The following is a 22,752-nucleotide window of genomic DNA, read 5'->3' on the forward strand; positions in this document are numbered from 1 at the left end:
CTTTCTCACCAACAAAATGAGCTGCTTGAGGGCTGGGGCATGCTCAGGGAAGAGGGTTTTCCTGGCACCCTGAGGCCCTGGGTTCCATCCCTGGCACTGAAAAACAAGCTCATTCCCCAGAACCAAAAAGAAAATAAAGGGGATAGCACGCAACTGGTATAACTATAACTCATTAATAAAAGGACAAATAAACATGTTTATACTTTGAAAGAAGTAGACAGCTCTCTGAAACTGATATGAAAATGTTCAGTGATGGGGCTGGTGGTATAGCTCAGTTGGTAGAGTGCTTGCCTTGCAAGCACAAGGCCCTGGGTTCAATCTCGGGCACTGAAAAAAAAAAAAAAAAAAAATTAAAAAAGCAATTAGCACATGAAAGGATGTTCAACACCATTAGCCATCAAAGAAATACAAATCAGAACCATGAGATACCACTTCCTGCTCACTAGGATGCCTATAATCACAAAGTCTGAGAATAATGTGTTGGTGATGATGAGAAATTAGAACCCATCTACAGTGCTGATAAAAAAGCACAAGGTGCAGCTGCTCAGAAGTCTGGTGGTTCCTTAAAAGATTAAATGTACAGTTACCACATGACCCAGCAACTCTACCCCCAGATGCATATTATTACTAATAATGCTTAGTGGCATTATTAGTAATAGTTCAACAGAAAAACTCACATGTTCACCAATTGGTGAGTAAGTGAATGGGGTCTGTTCCTTTGATGTAACCTTATTCAGTCATAAGAAGGGATGAAGTACTGAATAACACGGATGGACCTTGAAACATTATGCTAAGAAGCCAGACCAAAAGGCCACAGAGTGCATAAGAACACCTCTGTGATGCCCAGATTAGGCAAATCTAGGGAGGCAGAGTGCAGAGGAGGGGATGGCTAGGGCTGGGAGACTGGGAGGAGTGAGGAGTGACTGCTAATGGGTATAGACAGGATTTCTCTTGGAGGTGATGAACTGTTCTGAAGTCGATTGTAGTTAATTGCAAAACTATGACATATGACAACAAACCCCTGAATTGTGCACTTGAAATGGGTGGATTGTATGGCATGCAAATTACATCTCAATAAGGCTATTAAACTAAAAAGGAATAGGTGCCAAATAGAAAAGGCTGCTCTTTACCTTTCTAGCTCGCACATACCATGACTGACACAGGACCTATAAACAATTGCCAGGAGGACCCTGAGGACACTCAAGTAACTGTGAACCAGACTCCACCTGCACAGCCTAACTTCCCTCTGTGCATGGCATTCAAATCAGACTGCAAATTCACCTGTCCAGGAACAGGGAGGGTCAGAAATGGAATCCAAGGAATTGCTTTGTAAAACATGATACAAAGAAGTAAAGGGAGTTAATATTTTCCCAAACAAGTAAGACTGATGGTGGGATATAATTTTAATCACGAAAAGATCTACTAAGTCAGTGAAAGAGAATGCCTTTCTTTTTGTCACTTTTTATGCTTCTATCATTGTTTTTATTCTATGCCTGCTATATTCCAGTTTAATGCATTTCAAGCCATAAGCAAATATAATGTGAACCATCATGACTCAGAAATATGCAACCAGTAAAACAACAAACTACATGTCTGCTGAGTTACTAATAAGAGAATTTGTACAATGTGGATTAACAAGATCAACACAATCTGAAACAAGAGTACAGGAACTGAACAGAGATGCAAGGATGTTCATGGTGAGCACTGAAAAAAATCAAAAGGAGAAGTCCTATGGCCTTCTAAGATTCTGTAACCCACTGCAGAACAATGAAAGACATCACTGAACAACAGGAAGTGATAATGACCCTGACCCATCCCTAGAGGTATTTTACAGAAGGCAGTGCACCACTTGGCAGGACTGCCCTATTAAAGATTCAAGTCCAGAACCTGGGGGACTTTGAATTTAGTGCAGTGGCTGAGGGCTTGTGTTTTTCATCAGTTTTGTGATATTAGGTCTCCATGTCTACACAAAATAAGAGGAAACTGATCTCTGAAAAATCTGGCCCCGAAAACTAGAAAGTCCCTGCAAAGCAGCTGTGAACGCTTCCTGTTTTGAAATTCCTTCCCCTTGAGAATCTACTTCTTCAGGACCATGCTATTACTCTTTGCCCACACCCTTTGCCAATGGACTTCATGCACCAGTGCCCCATTTCCACTGGTTGCACTCATAAAGGCAACACATACAGGTGGAGCCTTCCCACTTCTTGAGAAATCTGCCACCCCTGCTCAAGAAAGGCAACGAGGGCACTATTTTCCAACTTTCATCTTGTCGGGCAGGAGGTTTGCTGTCCTGCACAGAGTGGGAACCACACAAGTGCACCTGGCCCAAGAAAGGGTTCAGGCCATGCTTTTCTGTGAGCAATGACGGCCCGGCTCCCCTGTGCCAGCATCCAAATTTATTATTATTATTACTATTTGTACAGGGATTAAACTCAGGGGCACTTGATCACTCAGCCACATCTTGAGCCCTATTTTTTTTTTTTTTTTTGTATTTTATTTAGAGATAGGGCCTCACTGAGTTGCTTAGCACCTCACTTTTACTGTGGTGGACTTTGAACTCACCATCCTCCTCACTCCCTCCCAGGCTGCTGGCATTACAGGCGTGCACTCTACACCCTGCAACCGTGCCTGATTTCAGTGGCTTCTCCATTCATGGAACTTTTCCCTCTTCAGTTGTTCTGCTCATTCAACCATGTCCCTCTCTTAACGTATCCATCTAGTAGTAGGCTCATTCCAGGTGATGACTCTACACAGAGTGTACTTACAGAAGCGAAGATGGCTCCTACAACAATAGGCAATACTATTGTGTAGGACACCAGTATATATGTGGACCATCACTGACTGAAACATTACCATGTGGCATGGCAGTGTACAAAAAGCTCACTATTATAAAGGAGAGGGTGAACTTCTGCTTTGCTGTGAAAGGATCCAGGCAGCTCTGATGGTTAAAGGCATCATGAATGGACACAGGATAAGCAGAGCTTCAAGGCAATTAGTCTACAAAGCGTTAGTATCTGAATCCTGACAGGAAGGGACTTTCCTATCTGGAGACACTCAGAGGGCAGCCCAGGCTGGGAGGGAAATGCCAAGGAATGGAAGGCTGCAGGGTCCCCATTTAAATCTGAACATCCTTGGCTGCCAAACAAGGTGGACACTCACTCTCAGCAGATAACATGAATCCACCTGTGTTTACTTCTGATTGTCATGCAATCATCAGATTCATGTAAGACACTAAAATGCAAAATACAACCTCAAGCACAGCATGAATATCAAGTGTGCATCTTGTCTATTAGGTCCCATAGGGTTAAATAAAAAAATATGCTATTTAAACTGGAGAGAGAGTGATTGGAATTGAGAGGCTAACTCAAGAGATCCACAGGCTCCCAGAAAGTGTAGACAGACACTCTGTGAAGAGTGTGAGCATGTACAGAATTTTCTATGATTTTATGTCAAGGATGCCTAACTGCAGACTGTGTGTCCTCTGGACAGATTTCTGAATACAGTGGCATAGAGGAGAAATGATTTGCTATATTGAGTGTTTTCATATAAGCTGTTGAACTGATAACTAAGTGTATTTGGGTTCTTTTGTACATATGTTGCTCCCCCTAGGGACATCAGGCCAATTCTGCTCTCCCTCATCTTCGTCTCCTTCCTCTACTAACATACTGAACTCTGAAATGGGACTGCTCTGAGATAGGGTATCTAACATGTTTTGTGTAGAGAATGGAGACAGAAATTGATGTTTTGGAGAGAAGTGAAAGAGGGAGTCAGAGACCTTTTGATAGTTTGGCATGGTGGACGGAGTTTGGATCAGCAGCAGGAGAGACCAACTCCTCTAGAACCCTAGGACACATGCACAGACCAGTGTGGCAGTTACATGTGTTTTCCTTCAAACTGGTTGCCAGGTTGGAATGGCGATGACATCAGAGGCTTCCACCCTTCCTGATTGGAAGGGCCAGACTCTGGGTCACTGTCAGTCCAGTGGGCAACAGTTTGTCCTCAGGGCTGTTCTTCACCTGATTTCTCCCCTGCTGGAGAAGAGCAGACACACTCCTATTCAACCAAATTCTGGAAGAAGGATTTGCCATAATAAGAATCTAGGCACTGTAGAAGGGAAGAAAGAGTACTGGAGAAGTGATGTCGGATCAGGAAATCTCCCAGTCTGAGCAACCGCCTTCCCAGCCCAGCACCTCAGGCCACCTGCAGGTGGTGGTAGATGATGAGGTCGCAGGTCCATCAGGTGAGGGAGCTAGAGACAGAACTGAGTTGATGTGATGACTGGTAAGGAGGAAGGGGTAGAGAAGCCAGAAAAGGTGGACCAAGAGCCCAGTTTGGAAGGAGAGAATAGGTCATGGGACAAGGAAGTTCCACATGGATGGAAAGTCTGCAGAGAAAGGAACTGTGGTAGATGAGATCCAAACGTAGAAAGGGGGTAGAAAGGATGAAAAGGGGTCACAGTCCCCATGGGAGAAAGTGTCCATAATGGGCAAGAGCTTGGAGAAAATGGAAGATAGGACAATGGTAAGGAGAATCAGGGGCAGATGGTTACCAGCAAAGAGGAAAAGTGGAGCAAGGCCCCATAAGCCAGCAAGAGCTGAAGGTCTAGGGTGTGGTTTGGGGACTTGGGATCAGGAGATAAAAGGCTGAATTCCAAATACAGTGGCTTTACTCAGCTTTCTTTATTCAGCCCCGTGGGTAGAACCCTGCCTCCCATGTCGGGTCTCAAGGAAGAGAGAGTGGACCTCTGAATCAGAGGAGGATGTGGATGACAATCTTCCAGGGGCTTTTGATTCAGTGCCCAGGACATCGTCTGGCCTTATGTCTGAGACCGCTGGCCAAAAGAGAAAGAGGGAATCCTCCACTGAGTCTGACGAGGTGCTGGAGGAGCTGGATAGTGAGCTAAATCACCCCTGGGATGTCGATTCACCGTGTGGCCTCAAAGTGAAACTCAAAAAACGGCGAATGGACTTGGTGCTACCAGAACACCACGAAGTTTTTAAGAGGCTACTAGGTAGGGAGACATCCCAGGGAGCGCCCTCCAATCCTCTCTCCACACAAAGATGAACCTTATAGCCACTGCCCTTTTCCAAAGTGCCAGGCTACCTCTGAGCTTCCCATGCGGGGAGGACTCAGGACCCATCTCCCCTCATGACTCTTAGATGATGGATGCTTACAGTACACTTCAACAGGATCCCTGCTTGGGGTCACAGAGCTTGATTCCAACAGTCCTCTCTGACTGCAGACACTCTGGCTCTAATAGATGTCCTACATTCTGAGGGGTGGGCAATGGGGCCATGTTCATGCTGATGTGACTGTCAAATGAGAAAATGACCTAGGAACTCCCTGATTCTGAGGCCATGCATTCCTGGGTGATAACAGGTCCTCCTAGTTTACACAAAGTTCTTGATCATACAGGTATCTAGCTCTTATCCAAACCCTCACTCCGTTGCTTTTCTGGGGACTCTCAGGACTAAGCAACTTGCGCAAGGTATGTTACTGTCCTCTTCCTATCCACCTCTGCTGGGCTCCAAACCCGCACCTTCTCCAAGGGAGTTCTTGTCCTCCTCTCTGCTCTCTCTCTCCCATTGAAGCCCCTCTGGGTCCCAAACTAACACCAGTGTACTATTCACAGAGGATCCTATTGTCAAAAGATTCCTGGCCTGGGACAAGAACCTGAGGGTGTCTGACAAGGTGAGGTTGCTCTCCCCTGGGCAGGGGTCCTGCTCCAGCACAGCCTGGATGGAGAGGGCTTTCTAATGCCATGGTCCTTCTCTCTGCCTCCACGTAGAGCCACGAATATGTGCCAGGTCCTGGGCCTATTGTGACTTGTCAACATCTGTCTCAGGTCTAGCAGCTTCTTGCAGGGAGGACAGGTGGACCTTGCTTCTGCTTTGGGAGCTCTGAGCTCCAAGCCCAAGAATGCATTCTGGCATGGATATACACGCTCTTTTCTTGTTGTCACTTGATGTTTTGGGATATTCTCCTCTCTACTCTCCCTGGGAACCCCTCTTCTCCAGCTTATAAAAGACCCTTCTCACCCAGCACACCTATATGCCCTCCCTCCAAAGGTCCCCTCAGACCTGGCCCTCCAGGGCATATCTACGTCTCCTCTCTGACTGTTCTCATTGACCTTGATCCCTCATATCCTTCCCCCAAAAGGCAGGTCTCCTCCATGGTTACCTTCTCTTAGTCCACTCTCTACCCCAGACTCTCAGCTCTCTTTCCCCTCTTTTTTCCTCTTCTAGGATGTGACTTCTTTCTATTTTTTTCTCTCTCCACCAGTACCTCCTGTCTATGGTGATAGCTTATTTTAGCCGGGCTGGCCTCTTCTCCTGGCAATACCAACGAATTCACTTCTTCCTGGCCCTGTGAGTATTTGGCCTCCTTCATCAAATGGAATTTACTACCTGGGAGGTCAGGAGGGGAGCAGAGGGCACTAATCTGTACTCTGTCTTTAACCTCTTTGTCCTGTTTGCTCTGGGTTGAAGGTATTAACATTAATATATAGGTTTTTTATTCACACGTCCCTAGTCAAAGCAAGGACAAAATCTCCCTTAAGGTTAGTTTTAAAAAATTAAGGAACACCAAAGAAAACATAAAGCCCACCTGAGAGGAGTGGAGGAAAGCATGGACACTTGCTGTCCCTGGCAGAGAAACTGCATATGCATCCACACCTAACTGCTCTATTTCTTCCTGCATCTACCCAACATTGTTTTTACTTCTGCCTCTGGATTTCCAGGACAGATGCCCATTCCCATCCAAGTAGGTCCAGCGTAAGGTGCTTCCTTCTGCTCCTTCATACAGATGTCTTCTCTCATCTGTGGCTTTCTACACAGTCACTGAAAATCCTTCCAACATGAGTACAATTACCCCTTATGCCTCTATCTCAAGTGTTGTCTCTTTGCTTTATTGACAAAAGCTGGGGTACTTCTGAAGGTGACTGTCTGGGAAGGCCTCTGGACCAAGAGATGGTCCCCCACAATGCTGAATAGGGCTAGTGGAGTCTTGTCTGAAGATTGTCCACCTGGCTTGTTTTCTGGGAAGCTGACTCCGAGGGGAGGTCCTTCCAGGTTGTGTCCCTGAGCAGCAACCTGATTTCTTTCCCCAGATACCTGGCCAATGACATGGAGGAGGACAACCAGGCTCCTAAACAAGACATCTTTTACTTCCTCTATGGGAAGAGCTATGCCCTGCGTCTCTTGTTCCACAAACTGCGCTATCAATTCATCTGCTCCATGGGCTGGAACACTTGGGTTTCCTTGGAGGAGTGTGAGGAGGTGGGTAGTGCTGTGTGTCTTGTGGAGGGCGAGGGAGGGACTGACTGGAGAGACTCAGGAAGGTGGGTGGTTGCAGGTGGGATGTGGGGAGGAGAAAGCCCTGGAGGTTGCATGGAGGGAAGGACTTCCTGGGCAGTCTTCAGGTTTGGGTTTTTTGGTGATTTTTTGTTAGTAAACCAAATGTGTATCTCAATGTACTCTATGCAATCTAATAAAAAGTTGTTGGAAATTTACCAGGTACACATAAGTGATTCAAGTAATAAAAGAAAGTTCTATTTCAAGAAAATGAAGTTTTAGTTCCTATCTTGAGGAAAAGTACATTAGAAATATAAAGTCAAGCCCAGTTTCTAGGCAATAATGGAACTACATTTAAGAGTAGACTTAAGTGACTTTTTTCAGATATATATCTTTGGTGTTTTATATTTATGTATAGATCTACCAATTGTAAACTATGTTTATTTTAAAGGAAGTAGATAAATAAGATGAAATGAATCTTTATCCTGTAATAAAATTATTCCCAATGCAGAACATGTTATGGCAAACTAGTTTTTCAACCAGAGAATATTTGCACAATGAATTTCTAAATTAGACCTAACTAGAATTACAGTTAAATTGTTTGTCTACAGCACTGACATGTACTCATTAGTTTTAAACAAAAATCATACCAAACTCTGACAGGGGTATAATTATGTAGAAATTATTATAGGGTTTCAAATATTAAAGATGCCTTTAAGCATGTAAAAAAAGTTTTTTTGATGTACCCAAGCACAAACATCACTAACACTAATCCATCATTCTACTGAAATAAGAGACAAGGATAAAGTTTGATGCTTGATAAAATCAATTCCTCAAATTTGAATAGATGGGACACCGAAAGGACTGTATGTGTCAAAGCATCTTTACAAAACTTTCCACACAGCTGACATAATATATCTGATATAAAATAGGAACATACACTCCATTTTTATTTAAAAGAAAGCTGAAACTACACCTTATATAACATGGATGTCAGTAATAGGTGAAATAATGTTGTGATACACGCATATAGCTACTTCATTTGTCACCAGGTAAAACAAATCTCATAAGAACACCTTGATATGTCATCTCCTTTGTAGTCAAAAGAACTTAGTTTACAGAATCAAGCCTCTCAACATTTTACTTGTAAGATATTTGTAGACTGTTGAATCATGGTGAGTAGAAAGTCCACATCAAAGTGAGGTAATTTAAGGAATGGAAAAATAAATTCACCATAACTTCCAAACCTCAATATCCTGTCAAGTCATCAGCTTTTGTGGGGCTCTTTCTCTTTCCAGATTCAAGCTTATGATCCGCAGCTCTGGGTGTGGGGCCGAGATCGCACCCTCCTTCCCTAGAAGTCCTGGAACCATGGAGGCCTGAGGGGAGGGACCAAGTTCTGTGTCCCTGGCCTGACGACAGGGTCATCTACTGTCCGTTTAGGATGTCCAAGAACCTAACTACTTCATCCACTCCTGTCTGCCTCCCACCCACAGCCACCCTGTGTGGATGGTGAGACAGCCTGAATCTCCCAGTCAGCCTCACAGCCTCAGAACCACAACCACACAGGTGACCTCCCAGAGATGTGCTGGTGCTCCAAGGCTGCTCAGCCAGACCTGAGAGAGAACAGTTTGTCACACAGGAAGTGCTAGAAATCCTTCACTCAGAGCAACTGGGCCCAGTGTCAGCAGTGACGAAAGGCTGTTGTCCATCTAAAGTGAATATCCTGGAGCCACGCATCTCTCTCTCCCCCTGGAAACTGTCTTTTGACCCTCTCCTTTTAATTCATCTGGGGCCAGGCATCCCTGAAGGATACCAATCGTGGAGATGATTTATTTATAGAATTGTCAGTTTTAGTAGATAAAAATAAATGTTATTTATTTTGAATTTATTTATGTTAAATAGTTTAATCGAGATATATGTTGTTTTGTAAACTGCTCTTCCTTATTAGTTTTTTATTTGATGTTCAATCGTTATTGTGAATATGGAGTAGCTGTCATTTAACTTGCCTTGTCTTGATTTTCTGTCACTGTGAATTATTTATTGAAGACAGCACAGGTGCTATGTGCTTTTGAAGAGCACAGCACAGCACATTTGTAGGAAAAGTGAATAAAGTTAAAAATCTTTTTACCTTAATGATGCACATGATCATGTCCTTTTCGGTTGTATTCTGTCAAATCATGCTGCAGTTTAACAGACTGTTGTTAACTGACCAAATTTCTTACCTGTGGAGGGAAAACTCTTCAATTATTTTTCAGTTAGGAAAACAACAGAGAAGTTTGTAGAACTGAAACTAGAGACTGGAGGCAGGAAACACAGGGAGGACATTGAGAGACGCGACACAGGAAGAGTGAGAGAAAATTCGGGGGAGGTGTACAACAATTGTAAATCCAAAATCCAGGAGCAGCTTCTCAACAGGAGATGCCTTCCTGGTGATGGTCCAAGGATGGGGACACATGGAATGGCAGACTTTGCTACTTGAGTCACAATGGCAGTCTTTTCCACAACTCTGTTTCTAATTTTACATAACAAGGAAATCCAAAGGGTCTCGTTGAAACAGAAAATCATGAAGGGACATGAAGTTACTGGAGCAGGTTGTGAGAAGGATTAGATGAGAGGAAGAGCTGAATCTGGTATACAGACAGGCACAGAGAGGAGGAGCTAATAGTGTGGGCACTGAGTGACTGCAGGCAAGCATCTTGGGAGAAGGGAGCAGCAGTGAATAGGGGGCACTAGTGGAATGGAGCAGTTGAATCAAATTATCAGCCAGAAGTAAGACAAAGCTAAAAGAGGTGGAACAGAGCCAGTGATGAGATGCGATATGCGGTTAGAGACGCAAGTGGAGAGGAGGTGAAGGTGCTGCAAAGGACCAGCATGGAATGAGCTTAAGGTTGGGTGGAAGGCTTAGAAGAGAGATGGTGGTTGGGTGAGTGGAGCAACTGAAGAGGTAAAAGTTTCATGAAGGCAGAAGTCATTAAGGAGCAGTCATTAATACAGGCACTGTGCAACACAATTCTGATGCTGATCAACTGCATGGAGGCCACAGGCTACAGGTTGAGGCCCCCTCTGCACTGCCCTATTTTCAGACGTCAGCTGTAAGCTCTGGGTTTCCCAGGGCACTCCCCCTTCTCACCAGTGGCTTCAAATTTGGTGATTCCCATTATCCTGTTGTATAATTATCTGTAACTTCTCACTGAGGTTAGGAAAGCATAATTCCTATAATGAAAGTTTTTTCATGCTGTTTTCCAGTGACCACCTTCATCCTGCTTCTGATGGCTGCCCATTTCCTGGAGCTCTGTCTGAGTTCATTATGTGGTGTAATAATGAAATACATGAGGTTTGATATTTTATTTAGTATAGGCATTTATTTACTTACTGTTGAAGTGCCAGGGTTTGAATCAGGGCTGAATGACTGCTAGCAAGTTTTGTACTACTGAGGTGCACTCTAGTCTCCATAAAGAACAACATTGAGCTCATAGTCCTGGAAGTGCAAGAGCACGGAGCTGGAACAGTGGCAGGCCCCCCACTCTGCAGATTCATCCCACTGTGGTGCAGAGGTATTAAGGGAATAGGACAAGTGCAAAAGGGGCCAAACACATGGGGCAGACCTCCTAAATAACAACCTGTTCTCATAACTCAGTGTGTGAGACCAACACTAATACCTCTGAGGAAAATGTCCCCATGATCTATTTACCTTCAATTTGGTGCCACATATTGAAGGTTCTACCGCCTCAATGCTGCCACACTGCTACCCAAGCTTTGGGTACTTGAAGCCTTGGGAGGCACATATCCAGCCTCAACCAGTTGTCTAACATGACTGTTTTGCGCTCCCTGTGACTCCTTGGCTTTGATGGCTTTGCTATCTGCATTACAAGGTACAGCTGGGGACAGCCAGCCACACTGGAAATGTCACCACCCATTGCCGGGGGGTGTGTGTGAAACTTTGAGCTACATATCAGCCAGTGCTCCAGGATGTAGAGGAAGGCTAGAGATGGGATCCACAGCAAGACAACTGAAACAATCATGCCTCCCTAATGAATTCCAATAAAATTTCAGGACACTGAAGCCAAGGTGAGATTCCCTGGTTGGTGAGGTTCTGATGCACATCAAGTCCTGGAAAGATGAAGCATCCTGAGGACACAATGCTTTCATTGAGCCCCTCCTCCTCCCAGACCTCATGCCATGTGTCTCTTTTTTGGGCCGCTCCCAACTTGTGTCCTAACCTTGGTGTCCACGTGGATAGGGTGCTTCCAAGGAAAGCCCACCCACCTCTTCCCTTTCAGGATCTCCACACCTTGCTGAGTCTGCTCTTCTCAACTTCCTTTGTCTTATGGTGAGTCAAGGTCTCTGGACCTCTAAGAGTTTTTCCCCTCTGTCACCTATGCAACTAGTGAAAAGCTTAGGAAAAACAGAATGAGTGTCAGTGGTGGACTTTGCCCAACATGGATTCAAGAGTCCAATTGACTGTCCCAGCTGCAACAAATTTAAAAGGAGAGCCAAATATATGGAATGTCAGTCATTAGGAATTAAGATTTCTGAGACAGAAGCCAGGAACCCAGACAGAACCCAGTTCCCTGGCCAGATAGGGAGTGTTCAATTTATACAGCAAGGGGGGACATGGCGTCAGCAGTGTGCTGAGCAGAAAAACAGTATCTAAGGAGACATGGCAACTAGATGTCACAGTGCAGAGAACTAGAGAGGCAAGTTTCAGAAGGGAAGGGGCACAGCAGAACTCCCAACCAGAACTCTCACAGGCCAAGAAGAGATCCGGTAGGGTTGCTGCTTGAGTGTGCTAGTCTAGGGGCTTCAGTAGCACTTGGTCAACACCACTGGGTCAAATTTATGCAAATCAGTTTTGGTAACGTACTAAGGCTATCGGTTAAACCTTGAGACTGAACTTCCATTCAGTCTGCCCTACTTCTATTTTCTCACTGCTGGTCTGCAATCCCAGCTTCCCAGGAGGTTGAAGTTAGCAGGTCCTGCATGCTCAGGTGTTCAGAGCTGCAGCACTGTGTGAGTGGGTACCTGTACTGGGCCAGGGCTAGGCTGCAGTGGGGTGACAGGATGGCATGTCCTGGCTTGCCTCAGTGTTGCCTCTCTATGCCTCAGGCCCATGCTGGCATGGGAGGCATGGAGACCTGTGGTCTCTGTGGGTGCACAGTCTCTGGGACATCTGCCTGCACTTGGCTAGGGGCAGCACTAGGTGGTTGGCAATGTGGCTGGGGTCTGGTGCATTCAAGCCCACCTTGGACACTGCTCTTTTATTCTGGGACAAGTATGCTGTGGCACCTGCACCTCTGCTAGATCATGTGGCTTGAGTGACACAGGCAGAGCAGCAGGGAGTGGTAGACCTTGGTACAGAACAGCTGCTGTTGTTAAGATAATTAACAGGAGAGAACCCAGATCATAGCTAGGTTCTATTTTGAAGTATTTTCTTTCTGAGCCATGACCATGGCCAAGATGATGGGTTTGTAGGTGGCAGAGAGAAGTGGACAGCATCCTCCTCATTGGCACCCCTGGCTGCTAGGGCACAGCTTCACCATCAGGTCTGGGCTCTATGTAAGAAGTGAGTCTTGTGCAGAAATGATCTGTCAGGACAGAAGGACTTACGTGGAGCTGAGGGTGGGGTTTTCAGAATCCCCTAATGACACAGGAAGATGAACGTGGACACACAGGGTTCTTGAGAGGATTCACTGTCTGGTCAGTCATCTGTGAACCGATCCTAGAAAGGAAGGCTAATGATGTCCTCCTGGGCAGTCAGCTTCTCAAAGATCACTTTCTCTGTGGGGTGGTGAGGTTAGTATCAATCCATTCACAGATGAGAAATGGAAGCTGTGAGAAGTCACTTGGCCTGCACAGGTGTCAGAGCTGGGCACTGGTAGAGGCAGAAATTGAGTGCAGGGTTACTTAGCCTGATGCTGTACTGCAAGACACTGGACTGGATGTGGGGGGACAGGATGTGGGGACCTCCAGCATGGCTCTGTCCTCTAGGGCTCGTCATTTGCCAGACATTCAGGGACACATGGCCATGTGAGGAACACAAAAATGACTTAGCCAGGTAATGAGGAAAATCAGCAGTAGGCTGGCCAGTGTGCTTTCAGCATTCCAAGGCCGACCCACCAGCAGGCTGGTTAGCACCCCTGTGGTCCCACACCCCTCCCTGCTGCTCAGGACCAATGTACTGCAGGCATCATGGGTCCTGCTCCACATCACCTCACACCTGACGCTCTGATTAGAATCCTCTGGGGTCAGCCCCTCTTCATTTATCCTGTTATAGCTTCAGGAGTGCTCCTCCCTCACATGTGGACACACAGCATCTTGCTGGACAGGACGACTAGGTGGTCCTGGGACCTGTGTTTGTCACACTCCCTGGTAAGGCCGAGGCAGTTGGTCTGGCTAACTTGCAACCACACCCACAGCCTCCATCCTTATTCTGTGTTCATCAGTCCTCCTACGATGCCATCTGGTCACCTCCCATCCTCCAGGATCCCTCCCTGCTCTACTACGCCCCTCTCCACAGCATGCGCCTACACCCTGGCTCAGTCAGGCTGACTTTTTGCAGCAGAGAAACATGCTCTTCACCCATGCCAGTGGAGAGTTTTCTGCAGAATTCTCTGCTGAGTTTCACATGTGACAGCAATACAGCAATTTCTGTCCTTTTTTTGTGTGTGTTTTGGGAATCGTATCCAGAGTTGCTCTACCACTGAGCTACATCCTCAGCATTTTCATTTTTAATATTGAGACAGGGTCTGATAAATTGCCCAGGCTGGACTAGAACTTCTCATCCTCCTTCCTCAGCTTCCCAAGTAGGTAGGATGACAGGAGTATGCCACCCCACCAGCTTAGATCAGTCTTTACAAGTATCTATGCCCTCAGATGACAGTCTTCTGCAGACTGGAATTTCTTTTGCCTTCGCCAAACCCCCTGTGACAGGGATCTGACCCTGCTCTGGGCAGTTCTAGGACCCTCAGAGGTGCAGCCTTCATCCCTCCAAGTGTGGCACTTTAGGGTGACAGTCGGGGTCCCTAGTCCTCCCCTGTGCCTGTTTCCTCAGTAGGTCTCATGGATGTACAGTTTACTGGGGTACAGTTGAGACAGGGAGTCCTTCCTCATTAGTGTATCATCTGAGTCTGCAGGAGTGTGTCTGGCACAGTCATCAATGGTCACAGCAGGATCAGCGGGGCCCCTGCTTGCTGCCCTGCAGGCAGTTCCCCCTCTGGATGTCTTGCATAGTTACTTTCACCTCACTCAGCTTCTTTGTATCTGCTAAGGGGAGAGTTGGCTTAACTCCATAGGTCAGGAGCAGGGTGCTGTCCCCTGGTGGCAGACGCCTTCCATGTCCCAGTCTTCCTGTTTGGTCACTCTGAGCACCATCCCATTCATCAGTCACAGTGAGACCCCCTCCTGGCTTTCCTGGCCACTCTTTCTCTTTCACTTGGGCTCCACATTGGCTGTGTCCTGGTTTCCTCAGCTCTGTCCATGCCCACTTTGGGGAAGTTTCAGTGTTATCCCAGCTGTAATGTGTGACCACACATCTGGTCCTATAGTTCTGTGGGACAGGAATCTCCCTGGGCTGAGGTTGACATGTGGGTTGGCTGTGTTCTTCCTGTAGATTCTGCAGAGAATATCTCTCCTGCCTTCTCCATCTTTTGAGGGACCCTGCACTCACTGGCTTGTGGATCCTTCCTCTGTTCTAAAAAGTGGCAATCAGCTCAAGTCTTTCACTCTACCCTCTGGATAATGCAGAATAATCTCCTCATCTCAACTTCTGCAATAGCTCATGCAGAATCTCTTTCCTACATGAGGTGCTATGTTCACAGGACCTTGGAAAATTTTGGACCTGTTTCAGTTGCCTACTTTCCTGAGGCTATCATGGCACTTTCCCAACACCCATTTTATTAGCCCAGCAGCCTTTGCAGGGTCCCTGCTGAGGTATGGACAGGCTCAGTTCTGCTGACCATATCAGTTCTGATGACCCTAGAAGAAACAGAGACCTGAGAAGTTATTGTCCCAGGGGTACACACTACCCAGAATCATGGGCTCAGTCACAGCCCTCAGACCATGTCATGTGACTGTTTTGAGTTCTCAGCCTCACACCAGATGTTGCTAGCTCACAACTGGCTTTGGGCTGTGCTGGTTCCTGGCTGGAGAGGACAGTGTTCGCATGACCTGAGCTGGTGCTGCAGATGGGTCTCAGCCACACCTGATCCTCAGCCTATCTCCCCAGATGGCATCCTATCCTTCTTGAATAACAAGTTGGGTGACACACTGTGTGTGCTGGGCCTCATGCTGCCTCACCAGTGTCCCCTCGACACCCACAGATTCACCTTCCCAGGTTCCTCCCAAGACACAGTGAGGCAGATGAGGTCTGGGTGCTTAAATATGATGGATAATGCAACTCTCTCCATTTGGAAAAAAACTTCTTTTTACTTACTAATATAAGTAAAATAAAAATGCCATATGATTAAAACAAAATCAAAAACAGGAAAAAATCTATGATATAAAGAATGACATGGTAAAGAATGAAAGTCTTTAAATTCTAAGCATTATCCTCTGTTAGAAATAGTTCCCTAGAGTCTCATTGTAAAATATTAGGCAATCTGTGACCTCATTTTTGGCTCAAAGATGAGTATTAAAAAGGAATTAATTGTAGTAATCTCTCTCTCTCTCTCTCTCTCTCTCTCTCTCTCTCTCTCTCTCTCTCTCTCTCTCTTAGGGACAGACAAATGGTGCAGATCTGTAAAAATATCCCACATAGCCTGTCCTCCATGAGAAACAGAAACCAGTACCCCCACACTGCCTCCTGGAAAGCTGGGACCCTCAACAAGAACATGTACTAACACCGTCCATCCTAACACTATCTGAAGCACCTGGGCTTGAAACACCTACAGTGACGACTGCTACGGATGCTGCATTAATAAAATACACACATAGACAAAAAATAAAAGTGGCCTGCTTCAGATCAAGGTTCCAGAAAAGACGTGACATACTGAAGAAATTCTACTTCTCCAGTTCTGCATGCCTGGAAAGGCATCTTCATTGACACATTCCCTTTCCTCTGGAGATAAAGAAGCTGGAATGGACGGGGTCCTGCAGTAGGTGCCCTGACACAATGACCCCACTCCCAAGGAGCACAGTTGTGGTGCAACGTCCTCACTGTCTTCCTCCAGTGACCTAAGGCCCTGCATCAGGCATAGCCACAAAGAGTACAGCAACAAAGAGACCTGTGTCACAGAGTTAGGGATGCTTCTGTTTATTGCAGCCATCTTCTGTGGCTGGAGAAAAGCAAGAGCTCCTGAGGCTCAAAGGCAGAGGAGAAGGAGAAGTCATCTCATCACCAAAGCCAAACATGGCCAATGGCAGCCCTCAGCTCTCAAGGGCCTTCTCTGTCAAAACATGGTAGTAATGAGAGTGGACTGTCCTTAGTTAAACCTCTCACACAGTGACAACTACAGGATTTCATCTGGGAGGTTCTCAAATTACAAAGAGCCAGGCAAGTGGCACTTGCCTGTAAGTGCAGGTTCAAGGCCAGTCTCAGTATCTTAAGAGAGACCTATCTCAAAATAAAAATAAAAGCATTGGGCATATGACTCAGTGATAGAGCACCCCTGGGTTCCATCCTGAAAGCTTCATGCACAGGCACACACACAAGCACTCAAAATAATAAAAAAAGTGACTATAATACTATCAAAAGTGTTCCCAACAAACACTTGCTCATATATACTTATAATCAATAAAAAGAGTATCACTCTTTTGAATACAGTTGACAGATTTATATTTGTTCCAAATACATCCTCTACAATTTGTGACACTTTGTTTATAGAGGAATATCAATATAAAGTTAATTACATTGTCTTTAATCTCAAATAAAGGATGAATTATTGAGATGTGTCCAACGAAACAAATGGGCAATGGAAATTGTACATGGTCCAAGAATAAGATTTATCAATGTGTTAATTATTTAAAAGTAGGCATGAAATTAAAGTCGTGGAAAAACCATCACTGATTCAGTGCAGTTAATGCAAGTCAAAGTTAAAAAGTGCAAATAGGTCAAGTAGGTAAAAACCCATTTTGAGGGCTGAGGTGGAGCTCCGTGGTAGAACAATTGCCTAGCATGAAAAATGCCCGGGGTTCCATTTAAAGTACTGCACAACAACGCTGAGGGTAATGATAAGAATAAATTAAATTTTAGGCCTTCTTCCCTCCCCTGACCCCCTAGTCGAGAGTTACCTTTGCTAGAAGTATCTCTGTGCCATCCTCAATCCCAATAATTCTTAAATTTGGTCTTTTCATGATGTCCCATAGTTCTTGGAGATTCTGTTCATGATTTCTCACCATTTTCTCTGTTTGGGCAACTTTATTTTCAAGATTAATTATTTTGTCTTCATTGTCTGAGGTTCTGTCTTCCAAGTGGTCTAGTCTTTTGGTGATGCTTTCCATTGAGTTTTTTATTTGGTTTGTTGTTTTCTTCATTTCAAGGATTTCCGTTTGGTTTTTTTTTTTGAGGATCTCTTATCTCTTTGTTGAATTGATCTTTTGCTTCCTGCAGGTGCTCTTTCAGCTTATTGGTATTATCATTCATTGCCTGCATTTGCTCTCTTATCTCATCCTTTGCTTCACGAATCATCTTAATCATGTATAATCTGAAGTCCTTTTCTGACATTTTGTCTAACATACTGTCATTGGATTCTATTAATATAGAATCTAGATTTGTTTGGATCATTTTCTTCCCTTGTTTTTTCATGTTGTTCATGTATCTTCCTCTCTAGCAGTGCAGATCTGGGGTATTGCAGATTTCCCCCTTAGGCTAATAGTGGCCCTATAGGTTTCCAAATCCTTTCTTTAAGGGGAGATCAATATTAGCAGTGCCCAATTCAGACACTATGCAATCCTAGACCAAATAGCCCCTATGGGGACAATAACAAAATTGTCATAATAAACAGAATGAGTTCAAATATTAAGTTCAGTAAAACAAACAGATTTGCAATAAGGTCTGCAGTTTCTAATGGAGGACAAAGAGGATGCAGAGAGATGTAGAACGTGGCGTTAATGGGATAAGAAAAGAATATACAGAAGTTCTAGATAATAGAAAGGGTGAGAGTGTAATCAAAAGAAATTGGACGTTAGCATGCAAAAAAGGGAGAAAGAGACTCTGAGGGAACAGGTAAACAAAAGGAAAAGAGAGCAAGAAAAGTAAAGAAATAAAAACAAAGTTTTTCAATAAGGAGAAAAAAGAAAATTTACAGTATAACAGTCATATAGTAATGAAACCTCCCAGTGTTCAGTAGCCTGATGCATGAGAGGTACCTGACAATGAGCTTCAAGCCTCCAGCAGGCGTCTCAGGATGGGATTTGCCCCACCTAAAGATCAGAGCTAAGGCTTCCAGGATTATCCAAGATGGCTGCTCTGGCAAATGGGGAGTTGCAGCTCAGGGAGTAGACGTGGTCAGCTGGAGGTCCTGGACGAGGGATGTGGTTGGTCAGTCCGGGGTCCTGGAAGTCCGGTGCGTTTGGTGCGGTTACTGGATCCTGGAGGCTGGGTGCAATCAGTTGGTCTGGGGTCCCGGTGATATGGTGCAGTCAGTTGGTCTGGGGGTCCTGGCGGCAGGGAGCAGTCAGTCGATGTGAGGGCCCCAGACGCAGGGGTCGGGCTGAGGGATTCTGGAGATGGGGCTCAGTCAGTCCAGCCAGGGGTCCTACGGGGCCTGGCTGTTGTCTCAAAATGGCGGCAGCCACGTGTAATCAAACCTGCAGGTACTGTGACAGTGAACTTCCAGGCAACAGCAGGCAGTTGGTGCTCCACTGGCTGTTGGCAATCAGTTTGCTGACTGTTGTCAGACGATCGGGAGGTGAACCTCGTGCGTTAGGTGATGGATAGGTGTAAGGCAGGCTATGGACAGGCGAGAGGCAGGCAAATGGCAGATGATAGGTGTCTGACAGTGAGCAATCGGCACTCAATAAAGGCATCAATATGCTGGCAGACTGCAGATCATCACAGCAGACACATGGGGTAAACACCAGGGGATCGAAAAGCAATAAAAACTGCCTCATCAAAAAATAGATATCCTCTGCTTGAAACCAGAGTTATGGAGCGACAAGGAACGTAGCCTCCCTCTAGTATGCCATGCCTTTGCTAGAAGTAAACCAGTAGCCGAGTCTCCTTCCAGGGAGAGTCTGTACATAAACAACACATTATATTCTGGGAAAAAGATCAGCAAATGCCATACAATGTCCTCACCTTAGCACACAGGAAAACACCCTTTATTGTTCACAACTTATTCTCCCTCTCTCTCTCTTTTTCCCACCACTGAGCAATCTACTTCACAGCCAGCAGTCAAAGGGCAGAGGTCAGGCAAGGGGTCTGGGCCAGTTTTCTCTGGCCTGGGCACTATCAGAGGCCCAGGGAGATCAGCCTGCCACAGATCAACTCCAGGAATCACTCTCTCATGTAAAGGTGAACAGCAGGCATGAAATGAAGTACAGTTCACCTAATCAGTGACCTCTGGACACGCATAGTGTTCTCTGAGGTTTCGTGTCTAGGAACAGCACCATCACGAAGATCCCTACAACTGCTCCTTAGATGCACAAGTTAGATGTACAGGGAAAAAAGGGTCCATATAATCCCAAGGGCTCAATTGATTCACTTTCTCACCAACAAAATGAGCTGCTTCAGGGCTCGGAACGTGCTCATGGCAGATGCTTTCCTGGCAACCTGGTTTCCATCCCTGGCACTGAAAAAAAAAGTTGAATCCCCAGAACCAAAAAGGAAAATAAAGGGCGTAGCACACAACTGGCATAGCTCTAACTCATTAACAGAAGGACAAATAAACTTGTTTATACTTCTAATGAAGTAGACAATTCTCTAAAACTGATATAAAAATAGCCAATCAGCACATGAAAGGATGGTCAACACCATTAGTCATCAAAGAAATACAAATCAAAACCATGAGATACCACTCCCTGCTCACTAGGATGCCTATAATCACAAAGTCTGAGAATAATGTGTTGGTGACAATGAGAAATTAGAACACTTCTACACTGCTGGAAGGAAAGTAAAAGGTGCAGCTGCTCAGAGGTCTGGTGGTTCCTTAAAAGGTTAAATGTACAGATACCATATGACCCAGCAACTCCACTCCTAGATGCATACCTGGGAGAAATGAAAACACACATCTATACAAACACTTGTGTGCAAATGTTCTTAGCAGTATTATTAGTAATAGTTCAAAAGGAAAACTCAAATATTCACCAATTGGTGAGTAAGTAAATGGGGTCTGTTCCTTCAATGTAACCTTATTCAGTCGTAAGAAGGGATGAAGGGGCTGAGGAGATAGCTCAGTCAGTAGAGTGCTTGCCCTGTAAGCATAGGCCCTGGGTTTGATCCCCATCACCCCAAAAAAAAAAAAAAGGAAGGGATGAAGTACTGAGTAACATGGATGGACCTTGAAACATGATGCTAAGAAGCCAGACCAAAAGGCCACAGAGTGCATAAGAACACCTCTGTGATGCCCAGATTAGGCAAATCTAGGGAGGCAGAGTGCAGAGGAGGGGATGGCTAGGGCTGGGAGACTGGGAGGAGTGAGGAGTGACTGCTAATGGGTATAGACAGGATTTCTCTTGGAGGTGATGAACTGTCCTGAAGTCGATTGTAGTTAATTGCAAAACTATGACATATGACAACAAACCCCTGAATTGTGCACTTGAAATGGGTGGATTGTATGGCATGCAAATTACATCTCAATAAGGCTATTAAACTAAAAAGGAATAGGTGCCAAATAGAAAAGGCTGCTCTTTACCTTTCATGCTGACACACACCATGTCTGACACAGGACCTATAAACAAGTGCCAGGAGGACCCTGAAGACGGTCAAGTAACTGCTGAGCCAGACTCCACCTGCACAGCCTAACTTCCCTCTGTGCATGACATTCAAAATCAAATGCCAATCCACCTGTCCAGGAACAGGGAGGGTCAGAAATAGAAACCAAGGAGCAAAGAAGTAAAGGGAGTTAATATTTTCCCAAACAAGTGAGGCTGACCCTGGAATATAATTTTAATCACTAAAGATTTACTAAGCCAGTGAAAGAGAATGCCTTTCTTTTTTGTCACTTTTTATGTTTCTACCATTGTTCTTATTGTATGCCTCTATATTCCACTTAAAAGCATTTCAAGCCATAAGCAAATATAATGCAAACCATCATGACTCAGAAATACGCAACCAGTAAAATAACAAACTACATGTCTGCTGAGTTACTAATAAGAGAATTTGTACAATGTGGATTAACAAGATCAACACTCACTGAATCTGAACCAAGAGCAAAGGAACTGAACAGAGATGGGTGGTGTGCTTGCCCTGCAGAGCCGATGTCTGGGCCTCAGATGTGACCCTGGATACCATCTCTCCTCTCCTGGCCTCGCTTTTATGTTTGTAAAATGGGGACAGCCACAGCACCTACCTGCCGTGGTGGGGAAGATGAGGTAAGAAAATGCAAGGCCAGTGTCGTGATGGCATCAGCACCTGGCAGACTGGCGACTCTTGTCAGGATCTCAGGTGACAGCTCGCCTCTCTGCTCCTTGTCCCGGTGCAGGACAGCACTGTCAGGAACAGCCTGAAGAAAGCAGGGAAGATCAGGTCACAGCAGGCTCTGGCTGGCCAAGAAAACCAACCTCCTAAGTCTCGGACCTCGCTGCATGTCTGGCAACTCAGAGACCCTGGACTCCACAGCCAAATTGACTGCAATTCCTGACAGGTGCACGGGGTGGAGCACTGCATGTGCTGGCTCAGGCACGTGGAGGTCAAGATCTGGAACATATGTGTCTAGACATGAGGATCGTTTTGAGACTGGAGTGAGTGGCCTGGGAAACCCAGAGGTGGCACCTGATGTCTGAAGGGTGGGCAGTGTAGTGAGGCCTGTGCCCTCAAATGGTAGCATTTCACCTCAATGAAGGTGATCACTATTATAATTGCCTTTACACATGCTTTTCTCTCTCTCTCTCGTTCTCTCTCTCTCTCTCTCTCGTTCTCTCTCTCTCTCTCTCTCTCTCTCTCTCTCTCTCTCTCTGTCTCTCCCTCCCTCCCTCCCTCCCTCCCTCCCTCCCTCCCTCCCTCCTTTTTGGTAGTTGTTGTTGTTTGTTGATACTGCATATTGAACCCAGGGGTGCTCTATCACTGACCATACCCACTTCTTTATATTTTTTAGACACGGTCTCACTAAGTTGTTGAGGCTGTCCTTGAAATTATGATCCTCCTGCCTCAGCCTCCCAAGCCACTGTGATAACAGGTAAGCCACCATGCCCAACAACAGAATCCCTTTTTTAAAAAATATTTTCATCTGGTATTTTAAAAAGTTTTTTTATTATTATTTCTACTGGTATCAGAGTTTGAACTCAGGGGTACTTGGCCACTGAGCCTCACCCCAGCCCTATTTCATTAATTTTATTTAGAGACAGAGTCTCACTGAACTGC

The 22,752-nt window shown here is 45.4% G+C and overlaps 1 protein-coding gene and 1 pseudogene across 2 annotated transcripts in view; one reads left to right on the top strand and one right to left on the bottom strand.

Annotated features, from left to right (window-relative positions):
• The window catches only part of LOC306649989 (guanine nucleotide-binding protein subunit alpha-12-like), a 350,618-nt pseudogene that overhangs the window by 70,350 nt on the left and 257,516 nt on the right, over positions 1-22,752 (bottom strand). The gene's annotated exons all lie outside the window — the stretch shown is intronic.
• On the top strand, positions 4,819-9,136 carry LOC306650161 (speedy protein E4A-like; the record flags this gene model as incomplete). The annotated part of the gene is made up of 5 exons (XM_079121990.1): positions 4,819-5,011; positions 5,633-5,691; positions 6,283-6,368; positions 7,109-7,277; positions 8,591-9,136. The coding sequence occupies 5 exons, from the start codon at positions 4,819-4,821 to the stop codon at positions 8,648-8,650; spliced, it is 567 nt and encodes a 188-aa protein (XP_078978116.1). The 3' UTR covers positions 8,651-9,136.

The sequence above is a fragment of the Sciurus vulgaris genome (assembly GCF_902686455.1).
Source record: "Sciurus vulgaris genome assembly, chromosome: 18".
Taxonomy (NCBI): Eukaryota; Metazoa; Chordata; class Mammalia; order Rodentia; family Sciuridae; genus Sciurus; species Sciurus vulgaris.